Source organism: Lutra lutra, chromosome Y (assembly GCF_902655055.1).
Source record: "Lutra lutra chromosome Y, mLutLut1.2, whole genome shotgun sequence".
In the NCBI taxonomy this organism is placed as follows: Eukaryota; Metazoa; Chordata; class Mammalia; order Carnivora; family Mustelidae; genus Lutra; species Lutra lutra.
This window is the reverse complement of record NC_062297.1, coordinates 2123306-2146809: the sequence shown is the minus strand read 5'-3', so window position 1 is coordinate 2146809 and position 23504 is coordinate 2123306. Positions and strand designations below refer to the sequence as shown.

The following is a 23504-nucleotide window of genomic DNA, read 5'->3' as shown; positions in this document are numbered from 1 at the left end:
GTTTTTAATGTATGGTTCAGTGATTTGTTGTTTGTGTATAAATACATGGTTCTCATTAAACATGTGCTCTCCTTAATACTTCTCATCAGGTAACCCATCATCCCACTCCTCTTTCCTGGGAAACCCTCAGATTGTTTCCCAGAATCCACAGTCTCTCATGGTTTGTCTTGCACTCTGACTTCCCCCTTCATTGTCCCCTTCCTTCCTCTATTGTCCTTCTTGCTATTCCTTATGTTCCACAGGTGAGTGAAATGATACGAAATTGTTTTTCTCTGCTTGAATTATTTCACTTAGCATGGTCCCCTCTGATTCCATCCATGTCAATGCAAATACTTGGTGTTCATCCTGATGGCTGAGTGATATTCCATTGTATATGTGAACCATCTTTTTTATCCATTCATCTGTTGAAGGGCATCTTCGCTCTTTCCACAGTTTGGCTATTGTGAGCATTGCTGCTGCTGAACATTGTGTTGTGTGTGGCCCTTCTTTTCTCTGTAACTCAGTGTTTGTGCTAAATACCCAGTGGTGCAATTGCTGGGTCATAGGATAGTTCTATTTTCAACTTTTTGAAGAAACTTCATATTGTTTTCCAAATCAGTTGTACCAACTGCTATTCCCACCAACAGTGTAAGAGGGTTCCTCTTTCTCCACATCCTCACTGATTGCTTATTATTCCCTGCCGTATTAATTTTTGCCATTTTAACTAATGTAAGGTGGTTATGAATGTGGTTTTGATTTGAATTTTCCTGATGGCAAATGATGGTGACCATTTTTTCATGTGTTGTCTGTTAGCCATTTGTATGTCTTCTTTGGAGAAGTATCTGTTCATGTCTTCTGCTCATTTTTTGACTGGATTATTTGTATTTTGGGTGTTGAGTTTGAGAAGCTTTTGGTAGATCTTGGATACCAGCCCTTGATCTGTAATGTCATTTGCCACTGTGTTCTCCCATTCTGTGTGTGGCCTCTTTGTTTCATTGACTTTTTCCATTGTTGTGCAGAAGCTTTTCATCTTGATGAAGTCCTTTCCCAACAGTTCATTTTTGCTTTTGTTTCTTGCCTTTGGAGATGTGTCTTGAAAGAAGGTGCTGTAGCTAATATTGAAGAGGTTGCTATTTGTGTTCTCCTCAAGAGTTTGGATAGATTCATGTATCACTTTGAGGTCTTTCCCCCATTTTGATTTTATGTTTGTATATGGCCTAAGAGAATGGTTGAATTTTATTCTTATGTATGTAGCTGTCCAATTTTCCCAGCACCATTTTTTGAAGAAACACCTTTTTTCCTGGTGGAAATTTTTTCCTGATTTGTTGAAGATTAGTTGAGGATCCATATCTGGGCTCTCTGTTCTCTTCCATTGATCTATGTATCTGTTTTTGTGCCTCTACCATGGATTCTTGGTGACCACATCTTTGTTATATAGCATGAAATTAGGCAGTGTGATTCCTCCAGCTTTGTTTTTCTTATTTAATGTTTCCTTGGTGATTTGGGATCTTTTCTGGTTGCATAGAAATTTTAGGATTGTTTGTTCCAGTTCTTTAAAAAATGCCAATGGTATTTTAATAGGGATGGCCTTGAAAGTGTAGATTGCCCTAGGCAGCTAGACACTATCAGTGTTTGTTTTTTCAGTCTATGAGCATGGAACTTTTCTCCTTTCTTTGTTTCTTCCTCAATTTCTTTCATAAGTGTTCTGCAGTTTCTAGAATATAGATCCTTTACTGTGTTAGTTAGGTACGTTAATAGGTATCTTATGATTTTTGGTGCTATTGTAACTGGAGTCGGTTCTCCAATTTCTCTTTCCACAATTACAATGTTAGTGTATAGAAAAGCAGCTGATTTCTGTGTAGTGATTTTGTATCCTGCCATATTACTGAACTGCTGTATGAGTTCTAGTAATTTGGGTGTGCAGTCTTTGGGTTTTCGACATAAAGTATCATGTCATCTGAAGAGAGAGAGTTTGACATTGGCCATGTGAATGCATTTTATTTCTTTTTGTTGTCTGATTGCTGATGCTAGGACTTCTAGTACTATGTTGAACAATCGTGGTGAGAGTGGGCATCCTTGTCGTGTTCCTAATCTAAAAAAGCTTAGAGCTTTTCCCCATTGAGAATGATATTTACTGTGAGCTTTTCATAGATGAATTTTATGAAATCGAGAAATAGTTCCTCTGTTCATGATACTATACTATGATATTCCATCATATCCATGATACCATATATTAAAACTCTGAAGAGTTTTAATCAGAAAAGTGTGCTGTATTTTTTTTAAATGCTGCTTCTGCATGCAGATGATTATATGGTTCTTCTCTTTTCATTTATTAGTGTGATCTGTCACACTGATTGATTTGCAAGTGTCGAACCACACTTGCCTCCCAGGAATAAGTCCCATATGGTCATGATAGATAATCCTTTCAATGTACTGTTGGATCCTGTTGGCTAGGATCTTGTTGAGTATTTTGGCATGCTTGTTCATCAGGAATATCGGTCTATAATTCTCCTTTTTGATGGAGTCTTTGATTGGTTTTGGGATCAGGATAATGCTGGCCTCATAGAACGAGTTTGGAAGTTTTCCTTCTGTTCGTATTTTTTGAAACAGCTTCAGAGGAATAGGTATGATTTCTTCTGTAAGTGTTTGGTAGAATTCACCTGGGAAACCATCTGGCCCTGGACTCTTGTATTTTGGGAGATTAATTAATTAATTAATTAATTTATTTATTATTTATTTATTTATTTATTTATTTTTTATTATTTCTTTTCAGCATAACAGTATAATTGTTTTTGCACCACACCCAGTGCTCCATGCAATCCATGCCCTCTCTAATACCCACCACCTGGTTCCCCCAACCTCCTACACCTGCCCCTTCAAAACCCTCAGATTGTTTTCAAAGTCCACAGTCTCTCATGGTTCACCTTCCCTTTCAATTTCCCTCAACTCCCTTCTCCTCTCCATCTCCCCTTGTCCTCCATGTTATTTGTTACGCTCCACAAATCAGTGAAACCATATGATAATTGACTCTCTCTGCTTGACTTATTTCAATCAGTATAATCTCTTCCAGTCCCATCCATGTTGCTACAAAAGTTGGGTATACATCCTTTCTGATGGAGGCATAATACTCCATCATGTATATGGACCACATCTTCCTTATCCATTCGTCCATTGAAGGGCATCTTGGTTCTTTCCACAGTTTGGCAACCGTGGCCATTGCTGCTATAAACATTGGGGTACAGATGGCCCTTCTTTTCACTACATCTGTATCTTTGGGGTAAAACCCCAGTAGTGCAATTGCAGGGTCATAGGGAAGCTCTATTTTTCAATTTCCTGAGGAATCTCCTCACTGTTCTCCAAAGTTGCATTCCCACCAACCGTGTAAGAGGGTTCCCCTTTTCTCAACATCCTCTCCAACACATGTTGTTTCCTGTCTTGCTAATTTTAGCCATTCTAAGTGGTGTAAGGTCGTATCACAATGTGGTTTTAATTTGAATCTCCCTGATGGCTAGTGCTGATGAACATTTTTACATGTGTCTGATAGCCATTTGTATGTCTTTTTTGGAGTAGTGTCTGTTCATATCGTCCGCCCATTTTTGGATATGATTATCTGTTTTTTGTGTGTGGAGTTTGAGGAGTTCTTTATAGATCCTGGATATCAACCTTTTGTCTGTACTGTCATTTGCAAATATCTTCTCCCATTCCGTGGGTTGCCTCTTTGTTTTGTTGACTGTTTCCATTGCTGGAGCTTTTTGATTACTGCTTCAGTTTTGTTACTGTTTGTCTATTTGGATTGTCTGTTTCTTCATGTTTCAGCCTTAGTAGTTTATAAGTTCCCCTGAAAGCATCAATTTTGTCCAGGTTGCTTAATTTGTTGGCATACAGTTGCTGGTAATAAGTTCTAATAATTGTTCCTGTTTCCATGGTGTTAGTTATGATCTCTTTCCCTTTCTTCATAGTTTTATTAATTTGGGTCCTTTCTCTTGTCTTTTGGATAAGTCTGGCCAGACGTATCTGTATTATTAGTTATTTCAAAGAGCCAACTTCTAGTTTTGTTGATCTGTTCTACTGTTTTTCTTGTTTCTATTTCACTGATCTCTGTTCAAATCTGTATTATTTCTCTTCTCCTGCTTGGTTTAGGTTTTATTTGCTCTTCTTTCTCCAGTCATTAAGTGTAAGGTTAGTTTGTGATTTGGGGTTTTTCCTAGATTTTTGAGTGAGGCTTGGATGGCTATGTTTTTTCCTTTTAGGAATACCTTTTCAGTATCTCATAGATTTGGGAATGATCTGTTTTCATTCTCATTCGTTTCCATGAATTGTTTAAGTTCTTCAGAACTTGAGTCTATGCCTGGTCTAGTGCTTCAGTTTCCTGGTTGATCCAATCATTCCTAAGCAGGATGCTCTTTCACCTCCAAGTGTTTGAATTTCTTCCACCCCTGTATGTGTGTGGGTGTGTGTGGGTGTGTGTGTGTGTGTGAGAGAGAGAGAGAGAGAGAGACAGAGATTGAATTGTAGGTTCAATCTTTTGTGGTCCAAAATTATGCAGGGAATAATCTCAGTCTTTTGGTTCCAGTTGAGACCTTATTTCTGACTCAGTGTATGGTCTGTTCTGGAGAAAGTTCCATGTGTGTTTAAGAAGAATGAGTATTCTGTGTTTGAGGTTGGAATGTTCTGTACAGATCTACGAAGTCCATCTTGTCCAAAGTGTCCTTCAGAGCTCTTGTTTCTTTCCTAATCTCTGCTTAGATGATCTGTCCATTGTTGGGGGTAGAGTTGAAGTCTCCTACTATTAATGTATTATTATCAATGTGTTTCATTATTTTGGATAACAGCTGGCTTATGTAGTTGGCTTTCCTATGTTGGGGCATACATATTTAACAATTGTTAGTTCTTCCTGTTGGATAAACCCTTTAAGTATGATATAGTGTCCCTCTGCATATCTTACTACAGTGTTTAGCCTGAACTTTAATTTATCTGATATGAGAGGATTATTAACTCAGCTTTCTTTGAGTTCCATTGGCATAATAAGTGGTTCTCCATTCCCTCACTTTCAGACCAGAGATATCTTTACGTTCAGAAGGAGTCGCTTGTAGACAGCATATGGTTGAGTCATGTCCTTCTGTCTGGTCTTCACCCTGTGCCATTTCATAGGAGCATTTAGGCCCTTCACTTCAGATGGTCTATTGAAAGATATCATTTTAGTGCCATTATATTGCATGTGAAGTTCCTGTTTCTATAGATTGTTTATATTGCGCTTGGGGTCACTTTTCTTTCATACAATTCCTGTAATATTTCTTGCAGGGGAGCCAGCTTGGTGGTTACATATTCATTCAGTTGATGCCAGTCCTGAAAGTTCTTGTTCTCTCTATCCATTCGGAATGACAGCTTTGCTGGATAAAGTATCCTTTTCTGCATATTCTTCTCATTTTGTACCTCTCTCTGTCTTGTCAGCCATTTCTGGCTTGCCAGTTCTCTAAGTCTGATATTCTGATATTCCTCCCTCTGTACCTATGAAATCTCTTCACCATAGCTGCTCTTAGGATAGCTTTCTTGGATCTAAGATTTGGAATGTTTACTATTATATGCCAGGATGTTGGTTTGTTCTTGTTGATCTTGGTAGGGGTCCTTTCTGCCTCTTGGACAAGAATATTGTTTACTCCCCCAGGTTAGGGAAGTGCTTCACTACAGTTTGTTCAAATATACCTTCTAGTCCTTTCTCTCTCTCCACCCCCTCAGGGGATGTCAGTAATTCTGACATTGGAACATTTCATGGTAAATGTTCTCACGGTCTCAAAGTCCGTTTTCAGCTCCTTTTTTTTTTTTAAATTTTTTATTTTTTTCAGCATAACAGTATTCATTATTTTTGCACCACACCCAGTGCTCCATGCAATCCGTGCCCTCTACAATACCCACCACCTGGTGCCCCCAACCTCCCACCCCCCACCCCTTCAAAATTCTCAGATCGTTTTTTCAGAGTCCATAGTCTCTCATGGTTCACCTCCCCTTCCAATTTCCCTCAACTCCCTTCTCCTCTCCATCTCCCCTTGTCCTCCATGCTATTTGTTATGCTCCACAAATAAGTGAAACCATATGATAATTGACTCTCTCTGCTTGACTTATTTCACTCAGCATAATCTCTTCCAGTCCCGTCCATGTTGCTACAAAACTTGGGGATTCATCCTTTCTTTCTTTTTTTTTTTTTTTTTTTTTTTTACAGCTTTATAAACATATATTTGTGAAGTGTGTAAACCTGGTGATTCGCAGACCTGTACCCCTGGGGATAAAAATATATGTTTATAAAGCGTTTTCAGCTCCTTTTATCTGTTTATCCCAGCCTCTTCAGCTGCCTTTCTTTCTGTCATCTTACCATTTAGCTCACTAATTTGTTCTCTGCTTCAATGAAATTTAGACTGCATCTCATTCATAACATTATTTAGTTTGGCCTGATTAGATCTCATTTCTTCCCATAGGAAATCTATATTATGGCTAATATTTTTCTCAAGCCTAGATACCGACTTCATCATTGCTACTCTGACATTTATCTTTGACATCTTGCTTATTTGCATATCCATTAGAAATGTGATAGAGAGCATATCTCTGGTGTTCTTCCTTATTGATCTTTCCTCCTCTTAGTCATTCTGTTGAGTGGTGGTTGGGTGAATGTACAGGATCCAAAGAATTAACCCCGACCCAAGCAAGATGTACGCATTTTATGGGAATTCTAGTGTTGTAGTTCTCTTATTTTCTCAGCCTGTCCTCTAGGCGAAGGACCTGTTGGGCTGTTCCTAAGGAACCCTACTTGGACAGTGTTGCCCTGCCCCCTGTTGAGGTTAGGGTGGGTTCAATGGAAACTGTTTTGTTGAGCTTTTGTTCACTGAAAGTGTTCTGCATGTCTTTAGTCTCTTCAAGAATCAGAGCAGGAATGACTGTACCCAAACCTCTGGCCCAGAGCAGAAAAATTGTAGTCTGTCCTTCACTGCGCTCTCCAGGATACAGAGTCTCTGTTTCTGTCTGCGTTGCTAAAAACCACAGCTTCCCTTGTGGTGTGCACCCACAGCAACTCTCCCAAAAGCTGATGTCCGGAATGGTGAACATTCTAGATCTTTGTGCTTCTAAAACCACAAGCTGCCCCTGTTTTGTGCATGTGCCCCTGTAGCTCTTGGATCCTGTCTGGGGATGCACTAAAGTCCTTTCCCTGCCAGTACAGTTGGGAGTCTATGCCTGGTCTCCAGTGTCAGGTGCTTTTGTGTTCCGGTGTTTCGTCATCTTCCCAGCTCCAGCTTATGCTGTCTGCCTCCTCCTCCTGTTTATCTTCTGATATTTCATGGAAAATTCATGACTTTAGACTTCATTCCTTGTGACTCCTGGAGTTTTTGTTCTTACATCTCAGACTGATTTTGTGGGTGTTCAGAATGATTTGGTCAATAGCCAGCTAAAACCAGGGAACTGGTTGAAATAGGGTTTCCTATTCCTCTGCCATCTTGTCTCCCGATGTTTCTAAGATTGTTTCACTTCATGGTATTTCTTATGTCTTGAGTTCCTCCCTTGTTATCCACTAGTGGTTTATCTCTCTTTTTCTTTGCTTCTTTATCCTTCATCATTTTTTTCTTTGGTGTCACTATTTCTGTCTTCTGTGTCACATATTCTAACAATTAGAGTGTCCATTTTTTAATTGTGTCTTGTTAATAGCCTTTCCAATTTTGACTTGATTAGATTTCATTTATTTTATTTCTCCAGAAATGCATTCTCTAGTGTCTTCTATGCTTTTTAAAAGCCCAGCTAGTATCCTTTTAATCATTATTCTAAACTCTGGTTTCGACATCTTAACTTATTTTGTATTCTGAATAGGTCCTTGGCAATCAGTACTCCTTCTTGTTCTCTTTTTAGTGCCAAGTTTTTCAATTTTGTCTTTCTGGCCATAGAAGAATAGATGAAAGAGAGAACAAAATACTGAAGTAACAAGAAAATCCAAGAGAAATATACACTAAATAACTCAGAGAAGATTTGCCACCAAAGGAAAAAATGATTTTTAAAAAGAAAGAGAATATAATTAGGCAGGAAAACAGAACAGAGCAATACATTGGATCCTGTGTGTAGGTTGATTTGTTAGAAAACTAGATCTCAAAATTGTGGATAAAGAAAAATATATATACAAAAATAAAATTAAATATAATGAATGCATAGACTGTAACTCTGAAAATGAAAAATAAAATTAAAAACCATACATAAAGATACACTCAAAAAAAAAAGAAAAGGAAAAAAATAGAAATGTAAATAGGTGAACAAAACAGAGTAATACGCTAGATCCTGATTGTATTTTGGTTGGTTTGTTAAATGAAGAAACTAATCCCAAAGTCTTAAAGAAAATTGTACACAGAATAAAATTTGAAGGATAGAACCAAAGTTCTATCCTTATATTCTATCCTTTCTACAATGAAAATTTAAAATAGCTTTAATAGGAAAATAAAAGAAATGGGTGAGGGAAAAAAGAATATGATCAGACAGTTGAAGAGAACAGAATCCTACACTAGATTTTCGGTTTATTTAATTAATTAATCAATTTATTTATTTATTTATTTTTTGAAGAAACTTCATCCCAAAATTGTAAAGTAAGAAAATCTTATTGAATCTTGGAACACTGCAAAAAGAAAATTTAATTAAAAAAATAAGTCCTTATACATATATGTTACCAACACAGCCACACATCAAATAAAAGGATAGAATGTAACTGTAAAAATGAAAATTAAATGAGTTAATAAAGTAAAAAATTGGTTGAATATGAAAGAGGGAAAAAAATAAAATTGGAAGACTAAAGAATTGTGGGGGAAAAGTTGTGAATTTTGTATACTATTTTCCCTTAGTACTTGAGTTTGTAGTTCTGTGTGATCAGCTGAATTGGTCTTAGTGGGATGTTCTTGCTGATCTTCTCGGTGAGGGGCCTGTTGCGTGGATTCTCAAGTGTCTTTGCCTAGGCGGAATTGCATACCCCTTGCCAGGAAGCCAGGCTAAGTAGCTCTGGATTGCTCTATGTGGCTTTTGTTCCATGTAGGCTTTCTGCACAGCTTTAGAGGATGAGGATGAAAATGGCAGCGTCCCAGTCTTTGTCTCTGGAGCAGAAAGCTAAGGGCCCCACTTCTCAATGAGCCCTCAGGGAAAAGCAGTCAGTCACACCTGTCTTCCTGTTCTCTATTCGCACTCCATGCTCACCCAGTCTGTGACCAAGTGTTTCTATCTTAGGCACACGACCCTGATTCGAGTCTCCAAACCCTGACAATTCCTGCAGCATACACCTGTGTCTCCCCGCTTCCAGGGGAGAAAAGTTGGGGGAGGGGGTCCTCCCTGTAGTTCTGCTGCTTTTTGGGCCCCTGCTTAGAGAGCAGTCACAAGACGTTCTGTGGTTCAAGGTATATGGTACTCTGAGCGAGAGCCCGTTCCTGAATGCACTAATTGCAGCCAGGTTCTCTGCTCTGATGCCTGGGAGTTCTGTCACACTCAGGCATCCCTCCTCTGGTTTTTCTGTGACTCCTGGAATCCTGAGACCGCACTGTCCCACCCAGGATTCTACACCACTTTGCCATGCAAGCACCTTTCAGGCAGGGACATCCCTCACTGGAGCAGACTTCTAAAAGTTTAGATTTTTTTATCCACTCCTCTGTCATTTTGCAGTAGGTGTCTTATGGAGGCTCCCTCACTCCAAGGTCAATCTTCTCATATATTGCCTTGGATTCATTTCTTCACACATCCTATCTTGCAGAAAGTGGCCACTTTTCTATTTGTAGAATTGCAGCAGTTCTTTTCTTAGACCTCTGATAGATCTCACAGATGTTCAGAATGATTTCATAGCTATCCAGCTGAATTCCTGGGGCCAGAGGAAACTAAGCTCTGCCAGTCCTCTGCCATCTTGATCTGTCTCTTTACATTTGCTTTGGTGTTTTTTTGTGGGGCAGGTCTACTAGCAGAGAACTATCTCAATATTTATCTATCTCATATATTCCCAGTTTTCCTTCACTGTGAAAGAGTAGTTTTTCTGGATATAGAATTTTTAGTGACATTTTTTTCCCCAGCACTCAAAATATGTTATCCTGTTGCCTTTTGACTTTCATAGCTTTGAATGGGTTTATTAGTGAATATCGTACATGATGAGTTTCTTCTCTCTTATTGATTTTAAGACCATTTAAGCTGTTGAAAGGGAGATGATAGGTTGCTGTCTTAATATTGTATTTCAGACCTTCTTTCTTCATTATGTATCACCCTGGTCTTTGTAGGTTTGTGATTGTATTCCAGCATTCTGAAAAATTGATACTGACAAGTTTTGGTAGCTTAATCATTTCGTTAATATATAGACATGAAGTAAGCCCTTCTGTACTAAGGCCTTCCACTTTCTTCTTCTTCAGATACTTTTTGTCCGTTTATTCCTGTGAGTCTAATATACCTATACTCTTTTTCTGATTTATTGTTTAGGCATCATAGACTTCCATTTCTGACATGTTTCTCAATAATCTTCTACTCAGAGAATCAGTTTTCATTTATTTCTATTGGCTTTATTTCCAGAGTATCTTGTCTTTATCTAGCAATAACTTTTTCTTTAGATGTTTTCTGCATATTTGCTATTCTGAGATTTTCTTATAATGAAGTTAAATTTTCAATGGTGTTTCACTTGCTGTGTAGTAATAATAAGGTAATTGTATTTTACAGAAATTTGGTAATGGCATAATGACTAATCCTGTGAAAGATAAGACAATGGTGCAAGAACTTCTGGATTTTAAAGATAAGATTGATTTTATTATTGAAACATCTTTTCTGAAGAATGAAAAGTTTATTGTTGCCATGAAAGATGCCTTTGAAACATTTATAAATAAAAGACCTAACAAACCAGCTGAGCTTCTAGGTATGGTTTTCAATTTTATGAATATGTATTTTATTTTTTATTTCATCTCTTTTAAGTTAATGATAAGAATTCAGTTTGATCTTCTAATTTATCATAACATTGCAAAATTATCAGTGATTTTAATAAACTATTTCTCTCAAGTTTAGTGTGCACAAGACATTGTTCCTTTGTTTAACTCATAGAAATCAGCACTTTAGAAATTTCTGATCCTTTAGATTGTTATAAATTTAGCATTTTTAAGAAAAAAATCAGTAGATGAAACTAGAAAATTATAGATAGGCCCACTTCTTTTTCTTGTTCATATTTTTTAAAGTAAGGGAAAGGTTTCCTTACTCCCACAAAACTTAATGATTTTATATTTTAAGTTATTTCTTTTTATTGACATACTTTCTGAAAGTTGAAACAAAATATCAAATTGATATTCCTTTGTTCTTTAAAATGAATATATTTAACACTTAATAAATCTTTAGGATTTGGGGATTGACATATCTCAATTTTACATAATATCTTACAATTTGGGGGGATTTTTAAAGAGATTGGGAGCAAGGGATTGAAGAAATGACTTTATTATAACATTTGGACATGGAGGTTATAGAAATATTAAAGGCACTTATTTTGTCTTTTATTTTCCTTCCATTCTTCTATCCATCAACTCATTTATTCACTTTCTGTTTTATAAAAATTGATGTATGTGGCTCAGGAGGAAAGTATTTATATGAAGAAATGATTTTTGTTCATAGTATATATTTGGAAATATGGCATTACTTAGAAAATTATGTTTTACATTTTAGCGAAGTACGTGGATTCAAAACTCCGTGCAGGTAACAAAGAAGCTACGGATGAAGAACTTGAAGAATTATTAGATAAAGTCATAATTTTATTTAGGTTCATTAATGGTGAGTAGTTTGGTTTAAATTGGCTATTTAAAAATTTAAAACAATAGACCTGGGTTGCTCAGTTGGTTAACTGATTGCCTTCAGCTTGGGTCATGATCCCAGTATCCTGGGATCAAGTCTCGCATAGGACTTTCTGCTCAGTGCAGAGTTGGTGTCTCCCTCTCCCCCTGCTCATGCTGTCTCTCTCTCTCTATGACTCTCTCTCTCTCAAATAATTATATAAAATCTTTTAAAAAATAAATTAATGTTTAAAGCAACAATAACATTTGTGGAAAAAATCTAAAGAAGTTTATGTGCAGATCCCAATAGAAACTGAATTCAAATAATTTTTTTATGGTGGTAAAAGTGATAACTTAAAAAAATTTTAAAATTCAGCGACAGCAAGTATGTTCACTGTGTTGGACAGACATCACAATTAATTAGTTTAAAACTTTTTCGTCATTAACTTCCTACAAATTAAGCAATAATTTGTCATTTTCTTCTTGCCTTCATCTTCTGGCAACCAACAATTTGAGTGTTCCAAATAATTTTATGTACTTTGAGATATTTCATATAAATGCAATCAGGTAATGTGACCACTTGTTTTTCACTTGCTGTTATTTACATGATTCTCAGATATTATTGGTTATAATATATCATTTAATTGGTATCTGGTATTATCATTTTGTATTTTCTAAGTCTGCACTGAGGTATTTTTCTTTAAATATTACAGGGAAAGATGTTTTTGAAGCCTTCTACAAAAAAGATTTAGCCAAACGTCTTTTACTGGGCAAGAGTGCTTCAGTGGATGCAGAAAAATCAATGCTGTCTAAACTTAAACAAGGTATATGTCTTGACATGTATAGTGTTTATTTCAGTCATTTGGGGGGTTCTGTACTTTATGAATCTGCATGGAAAACAATGACTTCTTCTCTGTGTATCACTTTGTTTTACATATTCAGTTTACTTAGTACCTTCAGAGCTACTACATTAATGTGATCTTTCAAATATGTGCATATATTTTGCAGCTTTCTCACCTTTGTGATTCCACAGGAGAAATATGTTAAGTTTATATTTACAAATTTATTATATTGGCTAAACTTTGTACATGTAAGCTGGATCAGTAGCAAATAAAAGTTTAAAAAAAAGAGAGAGAGAGAGCAAGAGCAAGAAAAACATGAAGGCTTTACCTACTCAGGAAATTGAGAACAGTTTCTTAGGGAAGCATAATTGAAATAGATATGAAAATTCAGAAATTCTGATAATGAAGGCAGAGGTATAGTTCATGCTACAGAGTTTGAACAGCTGGGAATTCAGAATAATCAGAGAGGACGAACATATAGCAGCTGTCTTAAAAGCTGAACTAAGAAGTTAACCATAATCAGATTTTGCTTGACCTTGGAGACTTTGTCTGTGATACTGTTTTATATCCTACAAGCAGAAGAATTTTGAAGAGTTTGAAACAACATTAGAAGCTCTCACTTATTTTTTCTTTTCTTGCAACCTTTTTTTTTTATATTCTAGTGAAGTAACATGCAGGGTAATATATGTTTCAAGAGTAGAATTAGTGATTCATCACTTATATACAGCACTAAGTGATCATCACAGGAAGTGCTCTCCTTATTTCCCAACACCAATTTAACATATCCTCCTACCCATCTCCCCTCTGGAAACCATTAGTTTTCTAGAGTTAAAACTCCGTTTTATGATTTGTCTCTCTTTCCCCTTATGTTCATCTCTTTTGTTTCTTAAACTCATATGCTATTTGTCTTTCTCTGACAAATTTACCTTGCTTAGCACAATACTGTCTAGCTCCAGTCATGTTGTTGCAAATGGTAAGATTGCATTCTTTTTGACAATTGAGTAATATTCCATTGTATATATATACCACATTTTTTTTATCCATTCATTAGTCCACAGACATTAGGGATCATCCCATAGTTTAGCTATTGTTGATAATGTGACTATAAACATCAGGTTGTATATAACCCTTTTGAATCTGTGTTTTTATATCCTTTGAGCAATTCTGGGGAAACTCCATACTGTTTTCCAGAGTGGCTGCACAAGTTTGCACTCCCACCAAGAGTGTAAGATGGTTCCCCTTTCTCCACATACTCACCAATATGTTATTTCCAGCGTGGTTAATTTTTGGCAATATGAAAAGTGTGAGGTGGTATATCATTGTAGTTTTGATTTCTCTTTCCCTGACGATGAGTGATGTTGAGCATCTTTACATGTGTCGGTTAGCTATCTGTAGGACTTCTTTGGAAAATTGTTCAGGTCTTCTGCACATTTCTTAACTGGATTATCAGGGCTTTTTTGGTTGTTGAGTTTTATAAGTTCTTTATGAATTTTGAATACTAACCATTTGTAAGGTATGGCATTTGAAAATATCATCTCCCATTCCGTAGGTTGTCTTTTAGATTTGTTTCCTTTGCTATGCAGAAGCCTTTTTCTTGATGAAGTCCAGAAAGTTCATTTTTGCTTCTGTTTCCCTTGGCTCTGGTGATGTGTCTGGTAAGAAATTGTTAAGTTGATGTTGAAGAGGATGCTGCCTGCATTCTCCTCTAGGATTTTGATGGACTCCTGTCTCACACTGAGGTCTCTCATACATTTTGGGTTTATGATCATGTATGGTGTAAGAGAATGAATGGTTCAGTTTCATTCTTCTGCATGTGGCTCTCCAGTTTCCCCAAGACCATTTGTTGAAGAGACTGTCTTTTTTCATTGAATATTCTTCCCTGCTTTGTTGAAGACTAGTTGACCAGATCACTGTGAGTCCACTCTGGGTTTTCTATTCTGTTCCATGAGTTTATCTCTGTGTATGGTGTAAGAAAGTGACACAGTGTATTCTGGACACTGTGGCTGTACAATTTTACCAACACCATTTGTTGAAGGTATATTTTTTCCATTCTTTCTTGCTTTGTTGAAGATTAGTTGATCAGATTGTTGTGGGTCCATTTTGGTATGTTTCTTCTGTTCCATTGCTCTATGTGTTTGTTTTTGTGCCAGTACCATATCATCATGATGATCATGGCTTTGTAATAGACCTTGAAGTCTGGAGTAATGATGCCTCCAGTTTTGACTTTCCTTTTCTGTGTTATATTGGCTATTTGGGATTTTTTGTGGTTCCATTCATGTTTTAGGATAGTTTGTTCTAGCTCTGTGAAAAAAAAAACATTGTTGTTACTTTGATAGGGATTGCTTTGAATGTGTAGATGGCTTTAGGTAGTATAGACATTTTAACGGTGTTCTTCCAGTCCATGAACATAGAATGCTTTTCCATGTCTTCTGTCCTCAGTTTCTTTCATCAGTGTTCTGTGGTTTTTGGAGAGCAGACCTTTTACCTCTTTAGTCAGATTTGTTTCTAGGTATCTTCTTTTTGGTGCAGTTGTAAATGGCATTGATTCCTTGATTTCTCTGCTGCTTCATTTTTGCTGTATAGAAATAAAAGATTTCTGTACGTTGATCTTGTACCCTGAGATTTTATTGAATTTATGTATCAGTTCTACCAACATTTGGGTGGAGACTTTTGGGATTTCTAAATAGAGCATCAGGTGGTCTGAGAAGAGCAAAAATTTGACTTAATTCCTTGCTGATTTGGATGCCTTTTATTTCTTCTTGTCTGATTTTTGTGTCTAGAACTTCTAGTACTGTTTTAAATAACAGTGGTCAGAGTGGACATCCCTGTCATGTTCCTAACTATGAAGAAAAAGCCATCAGTTTTTCCCCATTGAGGATGATCTTAGCTGTGGATCATTCATTTGGGCTGTATGGTGCTGAGGTATGCTCCCACTAAACATAATTTTTTGAGGGTTTTTATAACCAAGAATGGTGGCTGTGCTTTGTCAAATGCTTCTTCTGCATAAGATCCTATTGAATGGATCTTACGGTTCTTATCCTTTCTTTTATTAATGTGGTGTATCACATTGATTGGTATGCAAATATTGAACCACTTCTGCAGCCCAGGAATAAATACCACTTGATTATGGTAAATAATTCTCCTAATGTAATGTTGGATTCAGTTTGCTACTATCTAGTTAAGAATTTTTATGACCAAGGTCATCAGGGATACTGGCCTGTAATTCTCCTTTTTAGTGGCATTCTTGTATGGTTTTGGAATCAAGGAAGGCTGGCTTCATAGAATGAGTTTGGAAGTTTTCCTTCTGTCTCTGTTTTTTGGAAGTTTGAGAAAGTGGGCATATTGACTCTTCTTTAAATATCTGATAAAATTCCCCTGGGAAGGCATCTGGCCCTGTATTTTTGTTTATTGGGAGATTTTTTGACTACTGATTTAGTTTCTTTGCTGGTTATTGGTCTGTTTAAATTTTGTGTTCCTTTCCATTTTTGTATTGGTAGAGTTTTGTTGTTTGTTTATATGTCTCCCAGATTGTCCAGTTTGTTGGTATGTAATTTTTCATAGTATTCTCTTAAAATTTATTTCTGTTGTCCCAGTGGTGATCTCTCCTCCTTCATTCATGATTTTATTTATTTGGGTCCTTCCTCTTTTCCTTTGATAAATTTGGCTAGAAGTTTATAAATTTCGTTGATTTTTTCAAAGAACCAGTTCTTAATTTTATTGTTCCTTTCTACCTTTTGTTTGTGTATGATTTGTTTCTGCTCTTTATTATCTCCATTCTTCTGCAGGCTTTGGGCTTCATTTGCTTTTCTTTTTCTGGCTCCTCTAAGTGTAATGCTAGGTTGTGTATTTGAGAATTGTCTTACTTTTGGAAGAAGGCCTGTATTGTAGTATACTTCCATCTTAGGATCGCCTTTGCCACATCCCAGATGTTTTGGGCTGTTGTGTTTTCATTTTCATTTTTTTCCATGTATTTTCCCATATCTTCTTTAATATTCTAGTTAACCCATTCATTCTTTAGCAGGATGTTCATTAGCCTCCATGTATTTTTTGTCTTTCCAAAGTTTTTCCTGTGGTTGACTCCAAGTTTCATAGCACTGTGGTCTGAAAATATGCATGGTATGGTCTCAGTATTTTTGTACTGGATGCTTTAGAATGAATTTTCTGAATATATCTGTTGAGTATGGCCAGACCAGTGTGTCCCTGAGAGTGCTTTTTTCCTTGTTGATCTTCTGCTTTGATGATCTGTCCATTTTTGTGAGTGGGGTTTTAAGTCCCTTACTATTATTATTGCATTGTATCAATGAATTGCTTTATGTTTGTGATTTGGATGCTTCCATGTTGGGTGCATAAATATTTGCAATTGTTAGATCTGTTTGATGGATAGACACCTTAATTAATATGTGGTACCATTCTTCAGATCTTATCACTGTGTGTTTTAAAATCTAGTTTGATAATAGGATGGCTACTGCAGATTTCTTTTGACATCCATTAGCATGATAGGTGTTTCTCCATCCTCTAGCTCTCAATCTTCAGATAATTTTAGGTCTAAAAGGACTCTCTTGTAGGGAGCCAACAATTTTTTTTAATTCATTCTTATATCTCATGTCTCTTGATTTGAATATTTAGACCATTTTATTTGGAATAATTATTGAATAAATATGAGTTTAGTACTGTTGTGTTACCTGTGGAGTTGGTATTATGGTGGTGTTCTCTGGTCCTTTCTAGTCTGTTGCTTTTGTTCACTGTCTTTTTGTTTGTTTTTGTTTTTGCCACTCAGAGTCCACTGTCAATTTCCTGCAGTGCTTGTTTAGTGGTCACGAACTCCTTTATTTATTTATTTATTTATTTATTTATTTATTTATTATTTACTTGTTTTGGTATGCTGAACTTTTTAAAAAAAAATTTTAAAATTTATTTTCAGCGTAACAGTATTCATTGTTTCTGCACCACACCCAGTGCTCCATTCAACCCTTGCCCTCTCTAGTACCCACCACCTGGTTCCCCCAACCTCCCACCCCACACCACTTCAAAACCCTCAGGTTGTTTTTCAGAGTCCATAGTCTCTCATGGTTCACCTCCCCTTTCAATTTCCCTCAACTCCCTTCTCCTCCCTAACTCCCCTTGTCCTCCATGCTATTTGTTATGCTTCACAAATAAATGAAACCATATGATAATTGACTCTCTCTGCTTGACTTATTTCACTCAGCATAATCTCTTCCAGTCCCGTCCATGTTGCTACAAAAGTTGGGTATACATCCTTTCTGATGGAGGCATAATACTCCATCGTGTATATGGACCACATCTTCCTTCCATTCGTCCGTTGAAGAACATCTTGGTTCTTTCCACAGTTTGGCAACCGTGGACATTGCTGCTTTAAACATTGGAGTACAGATGGCCCTTCTTTTCACTACATCTGTATCTTTGGGGTAAAACCCCAGTAGTGCAATTGCAGGGTCCTAAGGAAGCTCCTTTTTTAATTTCCTGAGGAATCTCCTCACTGTTCTCCAAAGTGGCTGCACCAACTTGCATTCCCACCAACCGTGTAAGAAAGTTCCCCTTTCTCAACATCCCCTCCAACACATGTTGTTTCCTGTCTTGCTAATTTTGGCCATTCTAACTGGTGTAAGGTGATATCTCAATGTGGTTTTAATTTGAATCTCCCTGATGGCTAGTGCTGATGAACATTTTTACATGTGTCTGATAGCCATTTGTATGTCTTTTTTGGAGAAGTGTCTGTTCATATCTTCTGCCCATTTTTTGATATGATTATCTGTTTTGTGTGTGTTGAGTTTGAGGAGTTCTTTATAGATCCTGGATATCAACTTTTTGTCTGTACTGTCATTTGCAAATATCTTCTCCCATTCCGTGGGCTGCCTCTTTGTTTTCTTGACTGTTTCCTTTGCTGTGCAGAAGCTTTTGATTTTGATGAAGTCCCAAAAGTTTATTTTGGCTTTTGCTTTCTTTGCCTTTGGAGACGTATCTTGAAAGAAGTTGCTGTGGCTGATATCGAAGAGGTTACTGCCTATATTCTCCTTTAGGATTTTGATGGATTCCTGTCTCACATTGAGTTCTTTCATCCATTTTGAGTTTATCTTTGTGTACAGTGTAAGAGAATGATCGAGTTTCATTCTTCTGCTGCCCAGTTTTCCCAGCACCATTTATTGAAGAGGCTGTTTTTTTTTCCACTGTATATTTTTTCCTGTTTTGTCGAAGATTATTTGACCATAGAGTTGAGGGTCCATATCTGGGCTCTCTACTTTGTTCCACTGGTCTCTGTGTCTGTTTTTATGCCAGTACCATGATGTCTGTGTGATCACACCTTTGTAGTAAAGCTTGAAATCAGGCAAAGTGATGCCCCCAGTTTTATTTTTGTTTTTCAACATTTCCTTAGCAATCCGGTATCTCTTCTGGTTCCATACAAATTTTTGGATTATTTGCTCCAGCTCTTCGAAGAATACCGGTGGAATTTTGATTGGAATGGCAGTTAAAGTATAGATTGCTCTAGGCAGTATAGACATTTTAACAATGTTTATTCTTCCTATCCAAGAGCATGGAATGGTCTTCCATCTTTTTGTGTCTTCTTCAGTTTCTTTCATGAGTGTTCTGTAGTTCCTCGAGTACAGATCCTTTACCTTTTTGGTTAGGTGTATTTCTAGGTATCTTATGGTTCTTGGTGTTATAGTAAATGGAATCGGTTCTCTAATTTCCCTTTCTGTATTTTCATTGTTAGTGTATAAGAGGGCAATGATTTTCTGTACATTGATTTTGTATCCTGCCACATTACTGAATTGTTGTATGAGTTCTAGTAGTTTGGGGGTGGAGTCTTTGGGTTTTCCATATAAAGTATCATGTCACTTGCGAAGAGAGAGAGTTTGATTTCTTCATTGCCAATTTGGATACCTTTTATTTCTCTTTGTTGTCTGATTGCTGTTGCTACGAATTCTAATACTGTGTTGAACAAGAGTGGTGAGAGTGGGCATCCTTGTCGTGTTCCTGATCTCAATGGGAAGGCTGAAAGCTTTTTTCCCATTGAGGATGATATTTGCTGTGGGTCATTCATAGATAGATTTTATGAAGTTCAGGAATGTTCCCTCTATCCCTGTACTTTGAAGCATTTTAATCAGGAACGGATGCTGGATTTTGTCAAATGCTTTTTCTGCATCAATTGAGAGGACCATGTGGTTCTTCTCTCTTCTCTTATTGATTTGTTCTATCACATTGATTGATTTGCTAATGTTGAACCATCCTTGTAGCCCAGGGATGAATCCCACCTGGTCATGGTGGATAATCTTTTTAATGTGCTGTTGGATCCTGTTTGCTAGGATCTTGTTGAGAATCTTAGCATCCATAGTCATCAGTGATAGTGGTCTGAAATTCTCCTTTCTGGTAGGGTCTTTGCCTGGTTTGGGGATCAGGGTAATGTTGGCTTCATAGAAAGAGACTGGAAGTTTTCCTTCTGCTTCAAATTTTTGGAACAGCTTCAGGAGAATAGGTGTTATTTCTTCTTTGAAAGTTTGGTAGAACTCCCCAGGGAATCCATCAGGTCCTGGGATCTTGTTTTTTGGGAGGTTTTTGATCACTGCTTCAATCTTGTTACTAGATATCGGTCTATTCAGGTTGTCAATTTCTTCCTGGTTCAGTTTTGGGAGTTTATAGTTTTCCAGGAATGCATCCATTTCATCTAGGTTGCTTAGCTTATTGGCATATAACTGTTGATAATAACTTCTGAAGATTGTTTCTACTTCCTTGGTGTTAGTTGTGATCTCTCCCTTTTCATTCATAATTTTATTAATTTGGGGGTGTCGTGAACTTTTAATCTCTCTTTCTATTCTGAATGAGAGCCTTGCTGGAAAATGTTGCATATCTTTCATCTTCAGCATGTTCTGTATATCTTCCTGCTTTCTTCTGGTCTCTCAAGTTTTGGTGGACCGATCTGCTGTGTATCTGATTTGTCTTCCCTTGTAGGTTAGGGATTTCTTTTTCCGTTTGCTTTCAGGATTATCTCTGTATTTTGCAAAGTTTACTGTGAAAAGTGGTGTTGGCCAGCTTTTCTTGAATTTGATGGGAATTCTCTGTGCTTCCTGGATTTGGATGTCTCTTTCCTTCCCCAGATTAGGAAAGTTTTCAGCAACAAATTGATTAAATTAACCTGTTGCCCCCACTTTTCTCTTTTTTTTCTTTTGGGACTCCTATGATATGAGTGTTTGTTTTAAGTAGTTCCTGAGTTCATAAGTGTACATTTGTGATCCAGTACTTCTCTTTCCCTCTTCTTTTCATCTTCATGATTTCTGTTATCATTATTAATCATCAATAATAATTATTTATTTATATATTATCTATATATTAATAATTATATTAATCATTACTAATTATAATTAATATAATTATTAATAATCATAATTAATTTATATATTAATAATTATTGATTAATATAATTAATTGATAATTAGTGTAATAATTATATCAATTATTACTAATTATAATTATTAAAAGTTGATTACTATTGATTAATTATTAATATTTATTATTACTTAACATTATTAATATTAATTGGTTGATTTAATAACTAATTAATTATTAATAATCATTATTAATTATCAATTATTATTATTCTGTGTCACTGATTCATTCTTTTTCTTCATCAATATTCTTTGTTGTGGTAACCAGTCATTTTTTGAAAATTTTTACAGCATTTTTTATTTAACTCTGACTAGTTTTTCATTGTTTTATATCTATAATAAGGGATTCTTTAGTGTCTTCTATGATTTTTCTCAAGCCCAGCTAGTATCCTTATGATTATATTTTAAATTCTGTTATGTTATGTTATATATATCTGTTTTGTTTAGATCCCTGGCCATTGTCTCTTTCTGTTCTTTCTTTTGGGGTGAATTCTTTTATCTTGTCAGTGTATAGATCACTCTGTGTGTGTGTGTGTGTTTGTGTGTGTGTGTGTGTATTAGGGAAGCTTGTTATATTCCTCCTCCTGAGAGTAATAGTAATGAATTAGTATTGATGGTAATAAGAATTCATTAATAATTAATTAATGGTAGTATATTAGGAAGAGTCCTATAACTATCTTGGACCTGGTGCTTTAGGAAGTGTTTCATAGTGCACATTCTGCTCTTGTGTATTGGCTGCTTTCCTCAGGTCAGTCCTCTGCAAAGTTTCTCTTCACCTACAATATGGAGGGTTTGGACCTTGTGCAGCATCAAGTGGCAGTTTTAAGTAGGTATGTTTTGTTCTGGTTGTTAAAAGAAGATAGATCTCATTTCCCCTAGAGCTGCAGCTTTGCAGCGCTCTATGATCAGTAGTCTTGGTGCTTGTGAGGCGTTTGTACTGGTCTTCTGGTGGTGGGGCCTTCTATGTTGTTCTCATATGCACAACCCTAGGAATGTTTCACCTGCAGAGCACAAAGTGGTTGGGCCTTGGTGTAAGTGCAGGCTGAAGTCTGCACTGGGGGCACATGTTTCTCAGTGAAGGAAGTCAGTGTTGTTGGGTGGGAGGACAATGGTGTCACTGCACTCTCTCATCTCTGGAGCAGAGAGTTCCTACCTGCCAATTTCTAGGAATCCCTTACAGAAGAGCAAACAGTCTCTGCTCTTGTGGCCCAGATTTTTATCAGGTCCCTGCCTTTCCCTTGTGCCAAGGTATATATGCCTGCCAAGCAGCACTTTTCCTCCTGTGTTTTATCTCAGGTGTGTGCCTGTGTTTCAGAACTCCAAATTTATGGACGTGGCACAATGTGGACCTGCAGTGGCCCTTTGGGGTGGGGGAGGGTCATGGCATACTGCAGCTTAGTGTAATTTTATCCCAGAATAGTAGCCTCAGGACCTGAGAGAGGTTCAGTTTGTGATAAATATCAAAAAGCCAGTCCCAGAGAATTACAGACCAATATCTCCAATGAAATTAAAGGAAAAATTCTCAATAAGCTACTAGCTAATCAGATGCATGAGTATAGGAAATGGACTATTTACAACCATGTAGGATTTATTCTTGGGCTCCAAGGATGGCTCAACAGCTGCAAAATAATCATTAAGATATACACATTAATGAAAGGAACAAGAACCATATGATCCTCTCAATAGATGCAGAATACACATTTGACAAAACAGATCATCCTTGATAAAAACCCTCAATAGCATTGGGATAGAGGGAACATACCTCAACGTATCATAAAGATCATATACAAAATACCCATCCTCAGTGGGGTACACCGAAGAGCTTTTCCTCTTAGGAAATGGATGGGAACAAGACAGGGAGGTCCCCTCTCACTGCTGTTGTTCAACAAATACTGGAAGTCCTGGCCTCAGCAATCAGACACAACACGAAATAAAAGGCACCCACATGGCAAAGAAGAAGTCAAACTGTCAAACTGATTTTTGGCAAGAAGGTGGAAGATTTCAACTGGTCCCCTAAAGTTTAGCTGGATATCTACCAAACCATTCTGAACACCTACGAAATCAGCCTGAGATGTAAGAATATATATCTGGATCTCTACAAGCAGAAAGTACTATGTGTCCAAAGGTAGGAAGGGCAGATTCATAATCTATGGGGAGATATTGGAAGACAGAAGGGGAAGGGAAACTCCAGAAGTTGGCACCCGGCGAGTGATACAACAAAGGAACACAAAAGCATCCTACACTGGAGACCAGGCCAAAAAAAAAAAAAAAATCGAAGAGCGGTAGCAGAGAGGAAAGGGCTTTAAAGCAGCACCTAGATAGGACCCAGGAGCTGTGGGTACACACACAAGCCTTCTGCCACTAATGGTTTTAAAGCAAGAAGGCAAGGGACAAGCCTACACAGCTAGGATGACCTCTCAGAGAGTCACAGAGGGTGCACACTTTGGGAGACTGCAGTTTTCAGTGGCACATACAGAAACAGAGACTGTGTGTCCTGCAGA

At 36.9% G+C, this 23504-nt stretch overlaps 1 protein-coding gene across 1 annotated transcript in view; it reads left to right on the top strand.

The window, feature by feature from the left end:
* Positions 1–23504, top strand: part of LOC125092635 (cullin-4B-like) — a 139865-nt gene that overhangs the window by 42961 nt on the left and 73400 nt on the right. The window contains exons 12-14 of the mRNA XM_047717030.1: positions 10675–10867; positions 11659–11763; positions 12476–12586. Of these exons, the coding sequence (XP_047572986.1) occupies positions 10675–10867; positions 11659–11763; positions 12476–12586 (409 nt within the window). The remainder of the gene's footprint in view (positions 1–10674; positions 10868–11658; positions 11764–12475; positions 12587–23504) is intronic.